The following is a 24308-nucleotide window of genomic DNA, read 5'->3' as shown; positions in this document are numbered from 1 at the left end:
TGCCCTGTAAGTTTTGCTGAGAGAGGAGCAAAAGTTCCTGAGACTGGAACAGGAAAAGCTAAGCATTACAGGGTCAATTTCATAGACCTATTGCCTTTTCTCATACCTTTGGCTTTCTAATCTAGGTGGTGTGATTTGCAAGTGCTCCTGGAAGTGCTATTCTTTCTCTTCTCCAGCACACCTGAATTTCCATTCTTTCTCCTTCTGGCTTAGTAGTTTAGAAGTGTAATTTAGGCATCTTAGAAGTAGGCTAGAAGGAAGCTTCCCTTTATAAAAGGGGAAAAGGTGTTTGATAATTCTCTGCTTGACACAGCAGCTTCTTCCTCTGTGAAGGAACCAAATGTTTCAGAGCTTTGTGTAAATACTTGCTGAGCTGTCAATATGTACCCAGGAGGTTTCTGTAGTAAGATATAAACGGCTCTATAGAATGTTTGACAGGCAAATTAATAAACAGTTTTCAAGCAAAGATAATGCTAGTCTGTTCTCATGCGGTAGAATAAAATAACATTGGAGAAAAGGAAATGTGGATAGAAAAGGGGGTAGTACGGGGGTGTGGAGACTTGGAGATAAGGAGAGATGATCTAAAAGAGATTGGAAGTGAAAAGATGGCAGAGAAGCCTCCATGGTCCTGGCTCCAGGCTAAGTTCAGGGCACATGGAGCCCCTGTTCAAAATGGATTGCAGTTTCAGAGTGAAAATAAACAGAAGTTTGGAAAGAAGATCCTAAGTTTCATTAGTGAGGTAAGTGTGCTCCAAAAACTTGGTTTATGAGACTTTGAGTTTTAAAGCCTTGTTCTTTCGGAACGGTTTTGTAGTTTGGTGAGATGTTTTTAGGGTTGGGTTTGCATTTTTGGAATACCAGAAAGGGGGGAAAAAAGATACTACAACTTCAGCGTCGTCCTCAGCCTCTGTTTTGCTGTGGCTCTCAGGATTATAAGCCCACTTTATGGGCTGGGTTTATTTGTATAGTTTTTACCGGACTCCTTCTGTGCATCATACATATATATGTTAAAATTAATGCTCCCAGGTTCCTGGGTTAGTACAAAGTCCAAATGTTTTGGGGACTCACTAAATCCTGCCTGAAGGGTTATATGGGTAGATTCAGTCTTTGTTTTTGAAATTGCCATTTTAGGATTAAAAACATTTCTGGGTTCCTTCAGTGAAACATTCTTTTTATAGAGGAAGAAATATTTTAGAAGTATTTTAGCTGTGTGCCTGTGGCTTTGGTAGCCTTGTGAGATAACCAGATTTATCTTCTCAAAGTTTCTTTTTAAAAACAAAATCCACTGACTCTGACACCAGTTTTCATCACAAGAAGTGTTTTTATAGACCAGAGTCCTGGAAGTGCCTGTTTGACTCAGCATAGTAGTAGGGAATATGAATGTCATTATGGCCCTGACCATAATTTTTTGGTTCTGCTAACTTACCAAAAGCTATCAGCTTGTTTTAAAACAAAATACAAAAACTTGGTTTGACACAGACATTGGTTGCCCAGGCCTTTCTCATTGTTATGGTGGTAAGGGTAGTAGAACATCAGGTTCGTTGCTGAGAGTATGATTTCTAGCTCAGGGGGATTTGGAGATTCAAATGGGAGTAAGAAATAGCCGTATGTGAACACACCAGTTAGATACTAGGAAGGGACTTAAAAGAGACAGTATCTGCTTCAGGGGAATTTCGTTTTCTTGGCAAAGCATGCTTATGTGCACACATCTGGAAAACTTGCAAAGCTTATAAATGGGTATAGACCAAACTAAGAGTATGAGCTGAAGGAATTCAAGAATAAGGAGCAGTCAGAGTTGGGCAGGGTTAACCTGGGACAGCTTTTCAGAGGCAGTGATTCGTGAAGCTTAATGTTCAAGAGGGGGAAAGTTAAAATATTAATTTGCTTTTTCATAATGCTACCCTGAGTGCCATGGGCTTTATAGGATCCACATTACACAACCATCTCCAGACCTGTAGATGCTTCATTCTGGTGACTTTGAGAATTTGGACTGTAACTAAAATTCCATGAAAGAGAGTGGCTCCAGGGTCTTAGTGGTTTTTGTGGTTATGTGGGGACTTAAGTACAACCTGCCAAGTTCTTTGGCCAGTTTCAGGAGCTCTTTTGTAGTAATTTTGGGTTTGGAAGGTTGTGTCACCTTCAGAGTTGTGTGCCCTGGACAACTCTGCAGGGACGGTGGTTCAACTTTGGTTGGAGAGCTTAGGTTTTTTTTCTTTTTTTGGCAGAGTTAATCGATTTTTCTTAAACAAAGTAAGAGCCATGAGGTACCTGTCCAGACACTTAGACTGTTGCTATTTCTAAAGTTGGTAGCTGTACTGAAGCTGAGTTGCTGATATCAGACCTTATATTGAGGGTAGATGGGTGGGTAAGCCTGCACATATGCAGTTTGCCCATCTGTTCACAGAAATGGCCTTTAATATTGTTTTTGATTAGGTTGGCTGTGGCCAAGAAGCTCATAAATGCTGCAAACACATGCTTATTCCTTACGGGAACCTTTGAAATGGCAGTGATTTTGGTTTCTCTTTATCTGCTGGTCCATGTGCAATGGGACCACACATGATTTCTGGCACTTTTCAAGGGGCTGTAAGTGGATGCTTAACAGCTGAAGATGCATGGAGAGTCCAGTGCCAGGCTACTAGAGTGCTTTCACCTGGAAGAGAAAGCTAGGTTACACTGTTCCAGTGTACAAGTATGGAGTCTTGAATACAGATTCTAGTTTAGAAATCTCTCTTCCAACTTCTTGAGCCTTGCCATTCTGGCATTTTGCAAAGCGAGTTTCCAGTAACTCAGAATTGGGGCACAGTGGCTCATCTGCCATGGATAGCAGGTGAGTAGGGGCCTGAGATGAACTCCTTAGTCTGTCTGGGTTTTAGAGGAATCCAAGTTAGGGTGAATGTTGACTTAACTACCTTGAGTATTCTTCCCCAGAATTGTTCCTCCCCCCATTCAAATGGGATAGAATTAGTTTTTATTGAATGTTAAAGGACATCTGAGTGAACTTACATTTGTTTTTGTTAGTCATTTCTGCATACCAGAAGATGGTCTTGGGACAGGTTGAGTCTTTGCAGTGGCTTCTGCATTTTCCAAGGGTGTACTGCAATGAGAGGTCTAATGCCAAGAATGCATTCCAACACGCTGCAGAGTAGGAAATTTGATCCCTAAAATGTTGACTTAGTGTTGGTTATGGTACATATTAGAAATCACCCAGTAATCCAGGACAGATTTTTGTCGCCCTCCAGGAAGCTAATGTTGATATGAAATACTAAGGGGCTTTGGGCACCGGGGCTATGTGCTCTGCAGGCCCAGAGTGCTGCTTAAATTGCCACCCATATGAAGAGGAAATGTGCCATGTGCTTTTTTTCCTCTTTTGCATTTGGGCTTCCTTATGGCTTCGTTGCTTCTGGGTTCCCAAGTCTGCAATGTTAGATATTAGACTTCCTCCTCCCTTGGCACAGGCACATTCATGATTTTCTGTGGCTCATCACCAGCAGCCAAGATTTTTGTATGCTTTTTCCCTCTTAAACTTGTTAGCTTTCAGCTTGCTTGTTTATAGACATCTCTGTTAAAAGGAACTCCCTGCTCAAGATCTAGCACCAGCATGACGGCAGCAGGGGAGTTTAGGGGTTGGTGTGATATCAGTCATTTAAAAACCCATTTGCTGTGTGCTTGGTTTTTTTTATTTTGCCTCTTCACAACTTGCTTACCGGACATGAGTGCATCTGGGTCCAGCTGTTTACTCTCAATGACTGATGCCTGGTATACTTTGACTTTAAGCAGAGTGTGAGTTCAGCCACGTGGTAGATGATAAAAGACTACATATTGCTGGGCACTTCCTTTTGGAGGAAACAAATGTGTCTTTGGGCTCTTCTTGCACAGTGATTTCCCCCTTTCTCTGGGTGGACCTTATTACGGCTTTCTCTTGTCGTTAGTGAACAAGTCACCTGAGCAAAAATGCTGGGAATTCGTTGCTGTTTGTTACTGTGTCTAGTCTGCTGTGTACAGATTGCTTTCTCTCTCTTCTCATCATCAGGTGGTGGAGTTCTTGGGTTGGTCCAGCAGTAGTAGACATCTAACTTTTTACCTGTTGAGGAGTCTGGCTGCCAAAGATAGCTCTATTATAAAGGATTTGGGGAACAGTTCTATAGGTAGTTGATCCATAACTTTGTCCTGGGCTGGGGATAGGCTTAGAATCTCACTGAGATCCCAATTTTAAAATGATGGCATACTGAGGGTGAATATTAATAGTAATAACCATGCATTTGCACACTTACAATGTGCCAATCTCTATGCTGGGTCTCTCCATGAATTTATTTATTTAATCTTCAAAACCATGAGAGCTGGGTTCTGTTGTTACTCCTCCCACTTTACAGATGAGGAAATAGAGTAAAAATGAGAAATTTGCCCTAGGGTAAAAAGCTAGTAAAAGGTAGAGTTCTGATATGAATCAAGGTTTGTCTGATTCTCTAGAGCTGTAACATTATAAAATACTAAATTTGCTTCTTCAAAATAAATTATTTAAGCACTAAGGCTTATCGGGACATTATTTTTGCAGTAGCCTGGAACTCTTAAATGGGGTGAAAGACTAAAAGCCTTTAGTTACAGTTTTACATTATGCCTAGATTTCTGTCCATCTAGAATTTTATTTAAGTTTCTGATGAATGGCCATGTGATCCCAATGGTAAGAATTGGCAGCATTTGGTTGTCAGGCCACTTTTCTCTTTGGGAGGGATTTTTGAAAAGAGTGAGGGGTAGGGGTGGATTGAGGCTCAAAGACTCCTTCACTTTGATCTAAGTGAGCGTAACTTGTGTTATGAGAGTATTTACAGATTGAGTTTACTTTCTATTACTTGGAGCACTTGCAGGAGAGGCAAGGATTATTGTCTTAATTTCCACTTGGGGAAAGTGAGCACATAAAGATTAAGTACCTCACACAAAGTTTCATAGTAGAGTCAGCTCTAAAACTCTAAGGGTTTAAAGTTCCCTTAGGCTGTGTGACTTTAGGCAAGTCACTTCTCTGAATTTATATCCTCAACTATATAATGAGGAAAAAGATCTACCTTGCAGGTTTCAATAAATACTAATAACGGGGTGCCTGGGTGGCTCAGTCGTTAAGGGTCTGCCTTCGGCTCAGGTCATGGTCTCAGGGTCCTGGGATCGAGCCCCGTGTCGGGCTCCCTGCTCAGCAGGGAGCCTTCCTCTCCCTCTGCTGCTCCCCCTGCTTGTGCTGTCTGTCCCTCTCTCTGTCAAACAAATAAGGAAAATGTTTAAAAAAATGTATTAATAATATATGTGAAAGTACTATTATCAAATAAAATTTGAACATGACTCCTAGTTTGTAGAGGCCCCTGCTTGAGAGAGGGGGATAGTACTGAGTGGTTAAGGACAGTTGGTCTTCACTGAATTAAAAGCTATCCCATAGTTCTTAGCTACATGTAAGATATATTAATGCTTAAAAAAACCCAACAAATTTTATTAAGCACCTGTTGTTCTAGTTTGAGAGATAGATTAGTGCAGTGGTTCTCCGTGGGATCCCTAACCGTTAGCATCAGCATTCCCTAGGCCCTGTTTAGAAACGTAAAGGGGCGCCTGGGTGGCTCAGTCAGTTGCAGCTCTTAATTTCAGCTCAGGTCTTGATCTCGGGGTCATGAGTTCAAGCCCCACGTTGGGCTCCATGCTGGGTGTGGAGCTACTTGAAAGAAAGAAAGAAATGCAAATACTCATCCAGACCTACTGAATCCAGAACTCTAGCAGGGTGTTTTAACAAGCCCTCCAGGCCATTGTGATGCACACCCAAATTAGAACTACCAGATTTATGCATTTACAGAGTATATCTGAATTACCTGAGGGACTTCTTCCAGATTACACCATAGGCTGATATTTCAGATGTATCTGCTCTTCCCATGATGTGAGAGAGTTCCTGGATAGAGAAAAGGTTAAAAATGCTTGGGAGAAGAAAAATACTTTTAAGATGGAATCTTCTTTTCGTACTACTTAAAAAAAAAAAAAAGAAAAAAAAAGGAATCTTCTACTATGCAATATTGTAAACTCCAGTCACCAAACAGGTCTATTTCTTTATAGGGCTTGGGGACTCCCTGCCTTCCATTTCTCTTTCTCTTAGCTCTTTGGTGACATGCAGCATGAAGATAATCTGAATCCGTGGTACTGGTTGTTTGATGAAGGTGGAAAAGTTCATTTTAGGATTGTGACTGTGTGGTCAGCAGGTATGACCGGCCAAGTAAATTGCCTAAGAAAGTGATTCTTGAAAACGCTGCTCAGGCCAGTTTGGGAGCTTCAGTTAAACGCCATGATGTCCCTTCTGCTCGTGATGGCCAACTGATCTGTGAACAGGGCCAGATCTGGTGGTCTCTTAGTAGGTCGTCCTTAATGACCTCCCTCCCTCTCTCACCACTTAGCCCCTAGTGGCTAGCCAGAGGTTTGCTGTGATTCCTTTCTTTGTGTCCCTTGTGAAGTCCTAGCTTCTCTAAGTCAGTTCCTGACAAGCTGCCCCTCTTTGAAGTGGATGAGGTCTCTCTCAGGAGCGGACATTTGAGCCAAGACCTGTCCCCAGTTGTATAGCTTAATAAATAATGATTGTGCTTGGCACAGAAATGGAAGTTTGAGAAATGTCTGGTAATAAACAGTAACAATGCAAAGACCTAGCAGAGAACCAGTGTTCTAGTACACCTGCACTTTCTGAAAACCTGATGTGGTTTCTGTATCGTTCCCATTAAAAACAAGTTTCCTTGTACCAAGCCTCTTTTCCCTCCTGTCTGAAGAGTGAAGCTGTGATGACTGACCCGGCTCTGATGAAGGCCAAGGCTTCTAGGAGGCCATGTGCTGACAGTTTGATCTGTGATTTGACATTTGTAGATACAAATAATTCTAGTAGGGAGTCATACGTTCTTTGTGTGTGCTTGTGTGTTTTAATCTTACTTTAGCATCCCTCTGCTTTCTAGCTTGATTTTCTCTGTTTCTTGTTTTTCCCTTTTTCTATTCTCTCTTTTGATGTCTAACTCTGTTGGTAGAATGCAGAGCATATGGAGGCCTAGTAACTTTACCATACTAGAGCTGGTAAAATGTCTTTAAAGTACTGGAGATGCAACTTACACCACTTTCAGATCAACTGGTATCTGTGTGCCTCTCTGTTGGAGGTACCTGCCCTAAGTAGAGGCAGGAAGTGCCTTTGTCTAATTAATAAACAGAAGTTTTCCCTAAATGATCTGTATCTCTTCTATTCTCTTTTCCACTTTATTGCCTTTGGCCTGGAGACTGTTTCTTAGCCCTCCTTAATCTGTTTTTGGGGTTGTGTTGGTACAGGACAGATTGTAACATTTTTGTTTTTCTTTCTAGTCTGTGATTTGAATCCTCTGCTCTCCCAATGCAGCTTTGAATCGGTTTCTTTAAAACCCCTACATAAAACCTCAAGTGACCAATATGTGGTCTCATTATGGTATTTTGGGTTAAAATAAAATGACATTGAGAAAGCTGGGTTCATCCACCCAGGCACATTTCACCAAAAAGAAATTCCGTGTGCCTTGAGTAAGACAATCTCCAAAGAGTGTATGAGCTAAAACTGAAACAGACTTGGGGATGGGGGGGTGAGGAAAAGATAAATTTCAGCTCGATTTGCATAATTCAGCGTGCCAGGTATCCATCTCAATTTGATTATATTGGCCAGAGATAGGAAATAAAGAGGAGAGACAAACTTCAGAAAAGATAGCTTAGTAACTTTGGTCTGGTCCAGGTATATTTCTGGTATAAATGATGAAGCCAGCTGGGGTCTTCCGGTACACATTTGTGTGAACAGTGGTGTAGAGGAGGTTGGTACTAATGTACTTTTGGAGCTTTGAAAAGAACTGGAGTATTTATAGGACCGTATGGCTCTTCATTCAGCAAATTGCTGACCTTAAAAACGCCTGAGGATTTGGAGGCACCTATAATCTTAATAAGGTTGGCTGTGCCCTGGGCCATTCTTTAACTTATTTGATTGTTCAGAGTGGACTTAGGGGGACCAGGTGAAAGACTGGCATTTTTGGAAAGTGGTCCAAGGCAGCCCTAGGAATTGAAAAAACACAGTGGCATTGCTGCTTCTCAGCGTCTTTACAGGACTTGATTGGATTGATGACAAACGGAATCTCCGACTGCATGTAAATCAAGTTCCTACAGCTCAGTGATGTGTCACAGATACCTTTTTTAGTACAGAAGGAGAAATTTTGGCAGGATGTAGAACTGTGCACTTAGAGAAATTTAGGATCTTTTTATATAACCCATGCAAGACCAGTCCAAGTTTGGAATTATAGATAAAGGGAGTGGGGGAAAACGAGAGCTTTTAAAGAGAAAGCAAATGAGGCCTTAAAGTTTTGCGACTAGGAGCAGTTTTTGCCTTTGCCTTTTTTGTTTGTTTTTGAGCAGTTATCTGCGAAGCAGTTTAATATGGAAGAAGGAGTATTTTAGAAACTAGGTCAGAAGAAGTAGGTGTGATTTAAAAGTGTTGTCTTTATTGAAAAGTTGCTATGTACCCTCCTGGGTGAAGCTCTGTTTATAAGGTTACATGACCCTTGGCTCTCTGTGTATTCCTTAAGTATACCATATCACCTAATGTTAAGGGACAAGTAAGCAGGGCAGAAAATGTCTACAAAACTGTGCCACTCAGTTGGGCTTGTGGTCCATCCACACTAAGGTCCTTTCCCTAATAGAAACACCAAAGAATGGTTTGTGGGAGGAAGTACCTTTTCCTGGTGTCAACCCATACCACCTCATGTGGGTAGCAAGGTCTATACATTGTTTTTAATTATTGAGCACTACTGGGATGCAGTATCCCAACCTATCTTTCTTGCATACCATTAAGATTTCCTAGACTTTGATCATATTTCCCATTTCTCAGGAATTTTGGGGATAATAACTTTTTAGCTCACTTAATTGCCCAATCCTGTTACTGACTTACTTGCCAATATAAGAAGTCTTATGGTAGAACTTTTTTTGGAAAACCTGTGAGTACCTACCTTCCATTTGAAGGTTGCTTATAGTAATGCAACAAGTACTTAAATGAGCTTCTACAATGTATCAGTCACTGTGTTGTGAACATAGGATTCATAATTTCTGCTTCCATGGAGTACTTTCTAGTGGGGAAAGATGTAAGTAAATAATTACAAATAACCGTAATTGAATTTTAATAAATGTGCTGGAGGAGAAGTACCACCTTCAGTAAATTATCTTCCAGCTATTTTTTTAAAGTAAATTTTTATTTGTAATTACCTTGGCTACTGGGTGGCTTTATAATGTTGGGCTCTTGGGATGGGTACTGGTCAGTTCTGATTCCCTTTCCCTTCACTGCTCCAGGGTCAAGTGTTACAGGAAATTCTCCATCTAAGATTGGACTTGTAATGGGCTAGAGTCCATTGTTTCTCACCGAGGCTCTTCTTTGTGTGGAGATGCATTGCAGGACATTTGGCATCCTGCTCCCCAGGTAATAAATGCCAGTAGCACCACAGAGTTGATGTGATAACCAAAAAAAAAAAAAAAAAAAGGCACTTTCATACATTTATTTCCAAACACTTCTCAGGGGTTTGTTCTGGTTGAAAACTATTGGGCTTTACTGTCAGGATTCTTGGGAGGAGATTCTTTGGGATTCCTTTGGGAGAACAGACTGAAAGTAGGTAGAGGTTGAAAACTGGACTGATCAACCCTTTTGATGTCCGACTTGTGTGTTCTTGATTTTTAAGCAGGTATTTTGAAACTGCTTTCAACCCATTCTGCTTTTTCTCTCATTGAGGGTAAAGGGAAGTAATGTCTGTTGTACGTGTAGTTTATGAACTGGTACGTTAACAAGCATTTCACATATTTGATCATTTCAACTGTCTTTTATCTTTGTTAGACAGTTTTTAATCCCCATTTTACGATGGTTCTGGTGCCAAGGGAAGTGACTTGCTCAGTGTAGTATCAAAGCCTGTGCTTTTTCTCTTTTTTTAAAAAGCATAATTTCAATTTATTTGTTAGCTAACCTCTGATTGACCACTTTGGGTTTCTGGTCTTGAGTATATGGGACCAGACCTTAAGTGTTCTGCTTTGCTTCTAGAAATTTGGGACTTGTGTAGGATGATAATAGCTAACATTTTGGGTGCTAGAGGATATAGCAGTCAGTTAAACACACATCCACCTCTAGTACCTCTAGACACATACCCACTAGCTTATATATTTTAGTTTAGACTATGAACATTAAACAAGATAAATAGTAAACCATAGAGTATTCTAGTGATACATGCTTGGGAGAAAGGTTAACAATGGACTAGGTCTAAGAGGTGTGCAGGATCGAAATTTTGGGTGGGTTTACCAGGGAAGGCCAAGTGAAAGTGTTACTTGATGTGGAAGAGAGCTATCCTAATACCTGAAGAAAGAGTATTCGTGGTGGAGAGATGGGTGAGGCCAGAGCATGTCCAGCTGGTTTGAAGAAGAGGGTTTTGTTTTAAGGTATTAACTCACTTATTCAGCCCGGAGGGTGCTACTACTATTGTCTCTATTCTGTTGATGTAGAAACTAAGGGACAAGAGAAGTTGAAGGCCTTGCAAGGGCAGAGCTCTTAACCATTGTGTAGGACTGGCCACCCAGGGCCAAAGCATTTCCTCTGCACCACCGAGGTTAGGAATTGCAAGGCCTCTAGAATTTCACTTTCTCTTCCACAGTCCCCTTTCCTTTCCTACTTTTAAAGGAGGAAAGTTTGCTTTACACACACATCTTCACCGTCCTGGAGCTTATATGCTAGCCTGGGATACAGAACATGAGCAGGATAAGTAAAGTATATAGTATGTTAGTGATAACATGTTTAGGTGAACAAGACATCGCAGGGACTCGGTATAGGAATTTGGGAAAGCTTGGCTTTAACTGAGAATGCTGCTTATTTAGGAATCTGGGAATCTGAGGTGCATTCCTGGTGGTTTCTCTGTTGGCCACGCTCTGCCCTCTTCAGACCATTGTTTGGCTAAGGAAGCTGAACGTGCATCTGAATTCTAGAGTCACTTGGTACTGGAGATGGGAGGAGTTTTGGAAAGAGGGCACATGGCCCAAATGCTCCCAGACTGGACATGAGAATTGCCTAAGGAGATTCCTGGCCCTGTCCCAGAGCTGCTGATTCAGAATCTGGAGGGCAGGATTCCATTGTGTTGCTGAGGAGGTTAAGGTACAACCTGGCTAGTGCTTCGCTGCCACCCTTCCCCACCCCCCACAGCCCACCCCAGGGAATTGGTCAGAAAACTGGGAGGGGGACCCAGATGTCCTCTCAGTCTAGTACTTTTCACCATGTTGTGCTCCTGCCTTACTCTTGAGATTAAAAAGTTGTAAAGAAGGGGATGTTTAATTTTATCAAATGGCATTTCAGTTCCTGTTTAATCATCTTCTTGGGGCCCTCCTGTTTTTAAAACCTGGGATTGAAGCAGTACCTAAAGAGGAATTCTTTCTCAAGAAGTTGTGTGGTTTCCTCAGAGGCTTTTGTAATTCATTGGAAATGGGAGAGATTGGTTAGCTAAATTTGGTCTTCCAAAAAAGTGATCTTCATCATTTTCAGAAGAGCATTTTCTCTATGAAAGGTGGCTAATGAAAGTGCTCTGGATGAGAAGGAGTTTATCATTTGTTGAGTTCATTAGCTTGGTGCTGTTGCTGCACTACTTGAAGGGCTCTTTCTGGAACCAAAGAAGAAATAAAATACCAGCACCTGGTTGTGGTTTTTCTGGCATGCCTCTTTTGGGTGGACAGCTGTGAGGTGGTTATTACAGTTGGCTCTCATAATCTGTTTTGAGTTTTGCTAGATGATTTAATGACTGTTACCCCATTGGTCTCTTTTTTTTTTTCTACCCTTAGTAAGTTTTCTCTGATCATCTGATCTGGAAGGATGGAGCACAGTAGCCTAAATATCTCTGAGCCAGGGAGAGAAGCCCCTTGTTCTCTATCAGTTTTAGAGACAGTATTGGTTGGAAGATCAAGTCTGATGTCTGGTTGCAACCCCTCCTAGGGGTTTGGTCAGGCTGGTGCTTCAGGTGGTGGCTTTGAAATGAGTTCTTTGTCTGCAAAGAGGAACATGCCCTAATCTTCTAGAATTATTTCTGTAAACAGAATAGGGTTGATAGAACTTTTCATTGAGTTTGGATTCTTTTTTTAAGATTTTATGTATTTATGTATTTATTTATTTATTTGAGAACACAGGTGGGCAGAGGGAGAGGAGAAATAGACTCCCCAATGAGCAGGGAGCCCGATGTGGGATTCGATCCCAGGACCTCGGGATCATGACCTGAGCTGAAGGCAGACACTTAACTGAGCTACCCAGGCGCCCCTGAATTTGGATTTTTAAATTTATATTCAATTTTGAAAGATTTTTTTTTTTTAAATCTCTTTGGAGTGGTAGTTGTTAATTTCTCTCTCACCATAGGCAGATGACCAGTTTATTTAGAACTTGAATGAACTAGAACTAGAATGAATTGTTTTCCATCTCTTGTAAAGTAGAAAATGTGGGGTGTGATTATCAGGTTAAGAAAGCTAAGAATCTTAGGCCGAGTGGGTTTGATTTCCTGGGTCAGGTGCTGGTATGTCTGAAGAGATATTTTTCTTTTCCTGTCGTCAACTTAGCTTCAGAAAATCTAAAATAATGTCTCTGGTGAGGCAAAATAGGAGGTTAAGGAATGTCTTATTGTCGTCCTAGGTCACAGACAGGGAAACCTGACTGTTTAAAATGCAAAACAAAATGAAGGAAGTCTCTTTATTTTAAGAGGCAGAGTCTGGGGATGGAACTCAAGCAGCTTTCTGGGCAGTTTCTCTTCAGTTCAGGTAGGGATCCTTGACCAGTTTTCAAAACTATGAAATACTGGAAGAGTAAGAAAAGGATGAGGAGGCTTTGGATACAGATGTTTGTGTGGCCAGGGAAGAGGGCACCGTGAGAATGATTTATTCTGACTAGCTAATGTGTACCAGGGTATAAAGGGTGATTCTTTTTAGGGGAGTCTACTCTGTCCATCCTAGGATCCCAGTGGAGCCACGTGGAGCTTGGGGGACGCTGAAAGCGTTGATTGGGAGAGGCCTTACCTTTTATATTTGTCCCTGCCTGGACTGCCCCTCCACAGGGGAGGGTCCCAAACGGGAACTGGATCAACAGCTGCCGCCTGTCCCTGTAATCACAGGAAGCTGAGGCCGGGTGCCTTTGTATGGGAGCTCCGCAGCCAGACAATAGTTTGTGCTGGCGGGGCCATGTGGCGAGTCACGTGACCCGGGGCTGTTTTCTGCCGGGGTCCTTACCCATCTGTTCTCTCGGCTCTTTCTGGGTTATCAGGCGCCAGTCCAAGTCCTCCCAGGCAGCCAGCTTCATGGCCAGAGATTACGAGCACTAACCTTCCTGGCAGGGGCGGTGTGGCTTCGCGTTTATGCAGATTAGCCATGTGTTTCTCACTTCAAGGCGTTCCACAGGAAAAGCCTTTTCCTGTGTTTGGCTCTCAGTGGGCGGTTCCCAGCTTACTGTACTGGGACTCAGCAAGAAGCAGGCGTGCACGAGAGGGATCACAGTACACTGGCCCCCTCCCATTCCACCTCCAGTGCTACGTCACCACAACACAACCGCTCGCGCTCTCATACTGTTGGTGTCATTCATTCGGTGCCAAGATTGCTTTAAAAAATTCCCTTGGCCCCAGTTCAAACAGGAGTACAGCTGGGATGTGTTAGATTTTAGGCAGTCTGCCCTCAATTTGAGATGAGTTATAAATAGCAGTGCCGACTTCCTTAACTACCGCTCTCTGAGGTAAAATGCAGGTTAATTACTGTGGGAATCAATTAGGGGGTTCTTTCGGTTAAAGAGCCAGGGATGCTTTTTTTTTTATTGTTATTATTAAAAGTCATACAACAAATCTGGCCAGGAATGAATTGAAAGCACAAGGAGTAAGAAATAATATTTAGATGTCCAAATTCCAGGTTATGGCACTAAGTTTATTCTGGCCCCAGCTAGTTGGCATTTAGGATGACAGTACAAGTGGTAGTCAAGACTTCTCCTCTCTGATGGACAGCTTTTCCTCAGCCCTGGCCCATCCCTCTCCACTCCTGTTCTTGCCAGTCTTTGGGTACCAAATCTGCCTCCTTAGGTTTGTTGCCTGGGCACTTTCTTCCTGTATCTTTGGATTGAGACCGAAGCCTGGAGCTTTCCTCAGTTGGACTTTTATTTCAAGAAAATTAAGCTGATCTTTCTTGGTGCCACGGGAACATGGTGTGATACATTTTGGTGAATAGTATCTTTCTGTTTGGAAGTTTGAAGGAGAGGGCATTGGGGGTGGTGGTCTCTGCTCTCTTCACCATCACTCATGGTCAGAAGTTGGAGAATTTGAAGCCCAGTTTGTTATATCTCAGCAATCCTGAGGGTTGTTATGGCTTTCCTTGGTGCAATAAGAAGTTGTCAGGGATTCTATTAGCTCATCGGTCTGGAGGGGCGTGTAATTCCTTCTGCTTGGAATAGGGGGACTCTGTGCAAATGGTTAGTCTACAAGCTGTTCTGAATATATTCAGAGGGTGCAGCCCACTAGGCATCCCTGCCTTTGATGCCCCTAAACTGCATCTTTTGATGCATTTTACTTGGCAGGCGGTTTGTAACACGGCCAGTGATCTGGAAAGAGATAATTGGTGGATGGAGATGGATTTTTTTTTCCTTATGGCTCCTCCCCCCTCTTAAAAAATTTTTTTATGAATTCAGGAGAGTAGATAGCAAGGGGCCCAACTTCCCTGATCAAGGGGCATCATTTTCCTCTCATTTATGTGTCTTTGTGGCAGAGCCTTTGCTTTTGAAGTATCATCACAGTAATCTACTCCTGTGGTTTCCCATTGAAAGGATTTCCTCTCCATCATTCCCAGAGTGGAATCTCTGGCTCTTTGCAGCCAGAGTTTGGTGTTTCCCATTCCCTGCCTCTTCCTTGGTGCCTGCAGACTGCTGATACTGGCTTTTCTGTCTTGCATGTAGCAGGGATTTTTCTGGCTTGAAATTGCTGTTTTCCAATAAAACTGATTAGTGGTGATTTAAGGCCCCCTCTCTGTTATGAGAGATTGTAAGATGGCATTTCATCTATAACTGCAAATCACAAATCTTTCACAATGGTTTTAAATGTCAGAAGTGTGAGTTACGTCTCTGCTTACCTCCCCTTCTAATATGAGCAGATGTTGAACTTTGACATGAGACCAGAGTAGCCAGATCGTTTGACCTGAATATGTTTTAGTTTGCAAAGCTGCATACTCTGCTGATTATAAACCTTTGGTGAGGGAGGGGGTAAGAAACCTGATGTCCAGGAAGGGGAAATGTCTTAATTTTATTTTTAAAATTAGAATTTCTTTGAGTTGCATTTATTTTTTGGTCTGCAAAGATTTCCTAAAGTTGACGAAGGAATCCTTGAAACCTTTATTAACTAGCCCCCTCTAAGTAACTGTCCTCCACTGGTAGTACAGGACCCTAGATATGACAGAGGAAAAGGTAACTTGCTTTTAGCCTTTTGTTTCTAAGCTGTGTTTGGGTATGCCTTTGCAGTTTGAAGACCTCTCTGGTATAGCATGGCACATAAGACTCTTCTCAAAAGTGTGCTTGTTCTCCCTTGGCTGTTCGTTCTACCCTGCCCTCTTTTTTTCTTTCAGTTCAGTCCACATTTTTTTTCTTCCCTCAAAGTCATAACCTGGTTTAGGGTGTGTCCCTAACCCTGTGGCTAGATGGTTTGATCTGGGCTTTCTCCCCATAGTATCCCCTACCTACTACTTACAGTAGGGCAGCCTAGCACATTGATGTTACTGAGCCCTAGCTCTGCACTTGGGGTCTGTGGCAGGGGCTGGAGGGGGATGATTTTCAAGGTAAAACACCCGATCTCTGGCTTCCTAGAACATAATCTTGAGAGATGCACTCAGTTAACTAGACAACTAAATGCCAATCTTACAATTCTGACTGAATTTACTATAGGAGATTTAGAAATGTGAGAGATCAGTGTGCTGAAGAATGGCAAGTGCCTTCATGTTGAAGGATTGGGTTTCTGCTCGTGGAAGCCATTGTGGACAGGAGGGCAAGGCAGGATACCATTGTGTAGAGCTGAGCACTGACAAATGTGTAGAACTGGAGCACACTGGAGGGCTCTAGAGCCAGGCAGAAGCGCTATTTATTATTATCGATAATAGCCACTATTTACTGGGCATTTAAATGGCACTGTGTGTAGTGTGTTATGTGCATTTTATTATTTTTATTTTTTTTTAAAGATTTTATTTATTTATTTGAGAGAGAGAGTGAGAGAGAGAGCACATGAGAGGGGGGAGGGTCAGAGGGAGAAGCAGACTCCCCGCCGAGTACGGAGCCCAATGCAGGACTCAATCCAGGGACTCCAGGATCATGACCTGAGCCGAAGGCAGTCGCTTAACCAACTGAGCCACCCAGGTGCCCTTTATTTTTAATATTTAGTTATTTATTTATGAGAGAGAGAGAGAGAGAGAGAGAGAGAGAGAGAGACAGATTGTGGGGGAGGGGCAGAAGGAGAGGGAGAGAATCCCAGACTCCCTGTTGAGTGCAGAACCTGGTGCGGGGCTGGGTCTCACAACCCTGAGATCCTGACCTGAGCTGAAACCAAGAGTCGGATGCTTAACCAGCTGAGCCACCCAGGCACTCCAAGTTATGTGTATTTTAGGTGAAAAACTTTTCACTGTTTAGATGGACTTATGCTCAAGATCAGACAGTGATAGAGTTAGGATTTGAACCCAAGTCTATAGATTTACTACATTCTTTGCACTTTCTATGCAGTACTGTACAGGATGTAGACAGGAATTTTGGAGCTATTGGTGAACAGGGAAAGATGAAAATGATTTGTGAGCACTGCTCTAAACTGTGCAGTCTAGTATGATAGTCACTAGCTACATGTGGTTATTTGAATATAATTAAAAGTAAATAAAAATAATTCAGTTCCGGGGTACCTGGGTGGCTCAGTCGGTTAAGTGTCTGCCTTTGGCTCAGGTCTTAATCCCAGGGTCCTGGGATCGAGCCTGGCGTTGGGCTCCCTGTTCAAGTGGAGTCTGCTTCTGCCTCTGTACCGTGCCCCCCACCTTGTGCTCCAGCTGGCTCTCTCTCACTCTCAAATGAATAAATAAAAAATCTTAAAAAAAAAAAATTCAGTTCCTCAGTCACACTAGCCATATATCAAGTACCTAATAGTCACATGTCACAGAAAATTTTATTGGACAGTATGTCTCTAGATCTCACTTAGTAGTATACGTTAGAATCATTCAAGGATCTTAAGGGGTGAGGGGGTCAGGGAACCCAAGCCCTTCCAGACTCACTAACTTGGAATCTGTGGGGAGACACCCAGGCATTTGTGCAGCCTCACAGAAAATTCTGATCTGTAGCCCTGGTTGATAGCTACTGCTCTAGAAGCTCCACAGTAACCATGGTAATGACTGCCCCTCTTGTGTTGTGGGGAGACCTGGATTGACAGAGATACCTAGAGTGGGCTGGTCTTTCTGTTGAGCAAATGTAGTCTCTTCACCTGGGGGCCACGTGGACAGCAGCTGCACTTGGGGATGAGCTGAGGATCTGGTGGCATAATGTGGCTGTGTAAGCCCCTGAGCTCTTTACGGGAGAGACTGGTGATGTTTTGGCTTCATTGCCAGGTGTATCTGGGGAAGATCACATGCTGTTTATTACTTAGTAGTCCAGTTGTTGTTAAATTTGAATTTCCTAAAGAGTCCCAAAAGAATTCATGTAGCTCCAAAATTAATGACTGAGATTTTATTGGAGCTTCTGATACAGAGGCAAGACTTGGGCCAAAATTTGTGGGTATGATTGTTGGAAACAGCACTTTAATAATATTGACATGTAGTAGTGATTTGGGATACAGTTTTACTGTGGTTCACTATAGTTTAGAAACTTAAAGGGTGCGTCCATCCTCCCTGTTACCTTTTTAGCTGACTTTGTTGCAGCCTAAGAATTTTGCCTCTGCTTTTTTTCCTTTTGGTGTTTAGAAGGATAGTTTCTATGGCTTTTTGTCTTATCTATTTTCCTCATGACAGCTCAACTTTCCCTCTATTATAAAACTCTTAGGTAGTACTCTGCCCCCTAAAAAAGACATGTACAGAGGGGCGCCTGGGTGGCTCAGATGGTTAAGCATCTGCCTTCGGCTCAGGTCATGATCCTAGGGTCCTGGGATCGAGCCCTGCGTCCGGCTCCCTGCTCAGTGGGGAGCCTGCTTCTGCCTCTGCCTCTCTCTCTCTCTCTCTCTCTGACTCTCATGAATAAATAAATTTTAAAAAATTAAAAAAAAGAAAAGAAAACATTAAAAAAAAAAAAAAGACATGTACAGAGAACCAGTTATCTGAATGTGCCTCCCCCTCCCCTTGTCTTTGAGGGCTTTTGTTGTTTTTTAAGGTCTTATCCACCTTAAATTATAGAATATTAATTACAGAAAAGCAGAACAGGAAGGGACCCTAGGTATAATCCAGACCAGTGGTTCTTAAAGTGTGGCCCCTGGACCAGCAGCATCAACCTCACTGGGGAACTATTACAACTGTGTAGCCTAGGCCCGACCCTAAACCTATAGAATCAGACACCCCGGGGGTGGGTCTCATCAGTCTGTGTTTTAAAAAGCCCTCTAGGTGATTTTGATGCATGCTAAAGTTCAAGAACCACTGAACTCCTTAATTTGAGAGCTAATGATACTCAGGCCCAGAGTGTTAATATCTATTCCCCATTCCCAATTTAAGGTTCAGTTTTCAAGTTTTGTGTTAAGTCCAGGCCTACTCTTCAACTCGGGTGTATCTGTTTAAGGTTTTTAGGGGACCCCCCCCAATAAATATAGGTAGGCATCTCTGACTGGAAAACATGCTGGGCTCTGTCATATATAGCTCCAGTAGGATAGAGTTATGTCAGAAAGTGAATGAGCTGATTGAACCTGTTGTCCCACAAAGAGCTGAAAGAAAGCTATGTTTGTAGCCAAATACTTGTGAAGTGTACTTTGAGTTTCCATTACTGGTGTACCTCTATATCTTGTCCTTTAAGGAAGCAAAAGTTCTATCCTCCTTACACATTCAAACTCTTAGGAGATGAACTTTTCAGTTGAGATGCCCAAGGCTCTAAATTCAGAGTCAACAACTATAACTTAGCCATGTTATCCATTTAGAAGAAAGCATAAATTTAAGTGCTTGTGCCATTTTGCCATAGTGTAAACAAGCTACAGATACGCAAGAAAAAAGATTCCACTATTGAAAGAATGGAAGCGTCTGGATGCTTATGTTTTTGAATCCCCAGCCACAGTATTGAAGTATTATTAGTTTTGGTGGTGTTGAACAGGATCATGGCAGAGTATAATAGCAGCACCGTCCTTTCCCGACTGAAGGGCCTTTGTTCTGATTTTCTGCACCAGAGAGTACATAAATTCATGTTCCACACCTGGCCTGTCCCTGGGATCTCAAATAGTACCTCACTTACAAAGTAGTACATAGCTTTCATAGTGGTATTTTCATTTCACATATGGTAAAATCAAGGTTATGAGGAAGGTTAAATGACTTGCCCAAGGATTACTGGGTCTGTACCACTACTTTCTCACAGTAACTGTTTTCCTATGTGGCATACAGACCTGTACGCTTGGGTTTATGTTCATACTGGCCAGAGGCTATCAAAGCTTCAGGTTAATGAAATGCTTTTTATTTTGTAGCCATCCAGTCCAATGGATCAGATGGGCAAGATGAGACCTCAGCCATATGGCGGGACTAACCCATACTCGCAACAACAGGGACCTTCATCAGGACCGCAGCAAGGACATGGGTACCCAGGGCAGCCATATGGGTCCCAGACCCCGCAGCGGTACCCGATGGCCATGCAGGGCCGGGCGCAGAGTGCCATGGGCAGCCTCTCTTATGCACAGCAGGTAGATGGTGACTCCAATTACCTTAACCCTTGTTGCTGTCCATGATCTGGTCTTGCGCTGTAGAATCAGAATGAGTCTTTGGCATCTAAACCTCTCAAAAGGAGCATAGGCCATTGAGCTCAGTTGTCTACAGTATGCTGCTTACAAGGCCGAGGTTGTGGGCATCATCCCATGTTTGCTCAAAGAAAGACTGTTCCCTGGCCTTAGGCTGTACATATCTGTGTCCTTTGATCTGACTGGCCTGCTTGTACCTACTGAGTAGTGATCTCCAAAGGAGGTGGGGGAAAAAAGGCAGGGGCCAGGCACCTATCCGCTGCAATCAAGAAAAGCCCTTCGTGCCATGTGCCCTGGGGATGGAAAAGGCCCTTCATGTTTCCCAAGGCCTTCGATGTATAGCTGTCTGATTTAAAATGAAAGATTAGTAGGAGGGACTGGGAATAGAAGAAAAGGGGAAGATTGAACGGTAGCGATGCTAACAGTGCTGTTATAAATGTTAAGATTTCTCTCATCTCCTTTTGTCTGGCCATCTGCACCATTATCTTTTTATTGTCATTTTTTGTTTTGACAGCATTTTCTATCATTTATATTTGAGTAATACTCATACTGAAAATGGTGATGGACAGAATATAAAACCTAACTTCTAAGACTTTAAAACAAAGTATGCCCTTAAAAATGGAAAATAGGATGCTGTCACTCTGGGGGGTTTTTTTGTTTGTTTTTTTGGGCTTGTTTGTTTGTTTGTTTTTCTAGTGAGCAGATGGAGGAGACATGGGTGGGTATTAGTGGGTTGGTTGTTTTTATTTTTGCCTACTTGCCAGATACACCCCCAGTGTCTAGAATTGAGCCTGGTACAAGTAAGCAAGTAGGCTCTTAGATATTTTTTGAATGAAAACTGAATGAAAAAGAGAACCAGAGTAGCTTAGTGATTTGCACACTGTCTGGGTTACTAAACCCGACGTTTTTAGTCAGCTAAGCCAGGCTGCTGTTGACCATTTGTTGTGGCTAGGATACAGATTCCTAGCACTTACAAAAACAGTCTAGGCCATGATAAAGAGGAGGTTCACTGGTGAAAACGGCTGCTCTCGAACTCTTGTAAATTGCCCAAATATTAAACTGTAAGTTTTCTGTAGATGAATGCAGTCCACTTGTAAACAAACCAACTAGTAACCCAGCTGGGCTGTCCTTCCTGGCTCAGTGTAGAGAGGGACGGTAGGAAAGACTATGGGCCTTCTAAGTGGGAAGCTTGGCTTGCCTGCTTCCTGTACCCATCCTCAGGCTGTCTTCTGACAGAATACCTTCGTCCAGAAGAGTCTGTGCTAAAAGTATCCTTTCCTTTCCTACAGATTCCTCCTTACGGACAACAAGGCCCCAGTGGGTATGGTCAGCAGGGCCAGACTCCATATTACAACCAGCAAAGTCCTCACCCCCAGCAGCAGCAGCCGCCCTACTCCCAGCAGCCGCCGTCCCAGAACCCTCACGCCCAGCCTTCCTATCAGCAGCAGCCGCAGTCTCAGCCCCCACAGCTCCAGGCTTCTCAGCCTCCCTATTCCCAGCAGCCATCCCAGCCTCCACATCAGCAGTCCCCAACTCCATACCCCTCCCAGCAGTCCACCCCCCAACAGCACCCCCAGAGCCAGCCCCCTTACTCACAGCCGCAGGCACAGTCTCCCTACCAGCAGCAGCAACCTCAGCAGCCAGCCTCCTCGACGCTCTCCCAGCAGGCTGCGTACCCTCAGCCCCAGTCTCAGCAGCCACAGCAAACTGCCTATTCCCAGCAGCGCTTCCCTCCACCACAGGTAAGGTGCTCCAGCCTCCCGCCCTTCCCTGCGTGTGACCACAGACAGCTTGGGGCATGGTGTCAGGAGAACTTTGCCATACAAATTGGGTCTCTAATGTGCACTTAAAAACCAACTAAATAAACTCTGGGTAAACATGCTAACTGGATTGATTGAACTTTATTTTTAAGTTTTTATTTTAATTCCAGCTAGTTAACGTACAGTGTCATATTAGTTTCAGGTGTACAGTATAGTGATTCAACCCTTCATATGTCACCTGGTGCTCATTGACCTTCTTGTCTTAAGAGCCACACCTTGTGTTTTTCTGCCTTCAGATTATATTGTGCACAATTGGGCAGTTTCTTGCTCCCACCTGCCCTCTGTGAGATAGTCTTGTAGCCCTTTCACCATGAAGCAAACTTGCCTGGTTTACCAATACCAGGCCTTCACAGCATTTGTTTTTCTTATTTTAGGAGTTATCTCAAGATTCATTTGGGTCTCAGGCATCCTCAGCCCCCTCAATGACCTCCAGTAAGGGAGGGCAAGAAGATATGAACCTGAGTCTTCAGTCAAGACCCTCAAGCTTGCCTGTGAGTATTCTTGCCAACCTCTAAAAGATGATGGGGCAGAGAGGAAAGCAAAGAAAACTGGTTTCTGGTTGGATGTTTTGGTGATATGACCTAAATAAACAATGAGCTATTCCTTGAATTCAGGTTGAAAATTCTAAATAGGAATTTATGGACTGACCTTGTGGAATGTCTGTTTTGGCTGGCTGCCTGGGGAATAGGTTTGGTGATCTCTATTTAGAGTTGTTTGGTTTTGTGTTTTATTTTTTACATCTTGGGCTCAGAGACGTGGACCCAGGTAAGGGACAGAGAAGAAGAAGATATTGTAAGCACTGTCTGCTCTCCATCAAAGTTGAGAGAAGTTTCAGGGTTGTTTTGACCTTATTTTCGAGGGTTTAATTTCTAGGTTTTTGTCTTCATATTTAGCTAGGAGGTACAATCTGGGGTGCATTCAGCATGGATTTTCCCATTGAGCATGGGCTGAGTAAAAGCAGTTTTTCTGATCATTTTTTGTGAATAGGTGCTTCTGTCTAGTAGAGTGCTTGGTGCCCAGATGCTTGATTGCTGTTCATGGATGGACTGACTGTATCCTGAGAAAGGCAGTACAGTCTGCTGATGAAGAGCTAGGGCTCTAGAGCCAGAGTTCCTGGGTCTGCATTTTGACTCAGCCACTAACTCTGTAGCCTTGGGCAAGTCACTTAACCTTCCCCTGCCTTCATTTTTGCATCTGTAAAATGAACCTAAAAGTACCCACTTCATTGAGTGGTTATTAACATGAGATAGGTTAAAATAGAGTGCTCATGCATTGTGGGCACTCCATAAATGTCAGAGATTCTAATCATCATCTCAGAGGGCATAGGGACTCTATTTGATACCTGAGAGCACCAACTAGTTAATAGACTGGTTCTGGGAACATTTACCCCTAGTCTTAGCTCTGGTTATATGTGAGCAAGTCAGGCTCTGAAAATTAATCTGCTGGGCCCAGGAATAAAATGGGCTGCTCTAAAATCTGGTAAGACCGTTGGTAGCAAACCCTCCATTACAAATCCTGCTTCAATTAGTATTTAGAAATAGAAATTCAGCCACACATGTCTAAATAAAAAAGTCTTTTGAAAAAAAAATTTTTTTTTAATTTATTTATTTGACAGAGAGAGACACAGTGAGAGAGGGAACACAAGCAGGGGGAGTGGGAGGGGGAGAAGCAGGCTTCTTGCAGAGCAGGGAGCCCAGTGCGGGGCTCGATCCCAGCACCCTGGGATCATGACCTGAGCCGAAGGCAGATGCTTAATGACTGACCCACCCAGGGACCCCTCTTTTGGAATTTTTATTCTCCGATTTGAAGCCTATCTCTTCAGTTATTCTGACTTGGGAGAAAATCGTCTCTGGATCTTTAACGAATAGGTAGGAGGCAGGAACTCTCTTGATCATGAAGCCTTTCTTCATCACGAAGCCTCTCCTGGCTTCCCCTGAAGATCTCTGAGCCATAACCTGCGTAGGGCAAGGTTTCCAGAGTCCCTCAGTACCGTTGTGCAGGCATCCCAGGCCAGAATGAATAACCACTGTCAGATAGGACCCCTGAGATTGTTGACTTTCTCAGTTGAGGAATTGGGTGAGGATGTGTCTGAATAAGGCAATCCTTCTTTGTTGCCTTTTCATTAATGACTGTTGCAATCCTTTTCTGCATCCCAAACTTCACTGGGATGTGTTTTTTAACTTGATTCAGTCGGAAATGTAAAACTACTCCCTCATCATCTGTGGTCTGTAGCTAAATCTGGGTGAGGTGCTACTGTGGCAAGAAACCAAATCAGTGGATTTTTGCCAGTGCTTTAAGTTACTCCCCATCAGAAAGTTTCTGCTTGCTCCTAGTAATCTTCCAGCAGAACTGTATTTGTTATTTTTCAATCCTGAGAAGCCTAGCATACAAACACATTGCATGTCTTCTCAGGGTTGAGAGCCTTGTGCTGTCAAATCCAGAGCTTCTGATTTGACCCGCTGAAGTGAAGGCACTGGCACCTTCGTGGGCCCAGGGGAGGATTATTCCTGGGCAGCCTATCACAAGGAGCATTCCCAAGCTC

At 43.1% G+C, this 24308-nt stretch overlaps 1 protein-coding gene across 2 annotated transcripts in view; it reads left to right on the top strand.

The window, feature by feature from the left end:
* The window catches only part of ARID1A (AT-rich interaction domain 1A), a 66776-nt gene that overhangs the window by 5774 nt on the left and 36694 nt on the right, over window positions 1–24308 (top strand). For both annotated transcript variants that reach the window (XM_028113906.2, XM_028113905.2), the window contains exons 2-4: window positions 19680–19892; window positions 21236–21688; window positions 22141–22257. In XM_028113906.2, the coding sequence (XP_027969707.1) occupies window positions 19680–19892; window positions 21236–21688; window positions 22141–22257 (783 nt within the window). The remainder of the gene's footprint in view (window positions 1–19679; window positions 19893–21235; window positions 21689–22140; window positions 22258–24308) is intronic.

This window comes from Eumetopias jubatus, unplaced genomic scaffold, assembly GCF_037043125.1.
Source record: "Eumetopias jubatus isolate StellerSeaLion01/CBP00866 unplaced genomic scaffold, mEumJub1_p1.0 scaffold_4, whole genome shotgun sequence".
In the NCBI taxonomy this organism is placed as follows: domain Eukaryota; kingdom Metazoa; phylum Chordata; class Mammalia; order Carnivora; family Otariidae; genus Eumetopias; species Eumetopias jubatus.
This window is presented reverse-complemented; position numbering and strand designations above follow the sequence as displayed.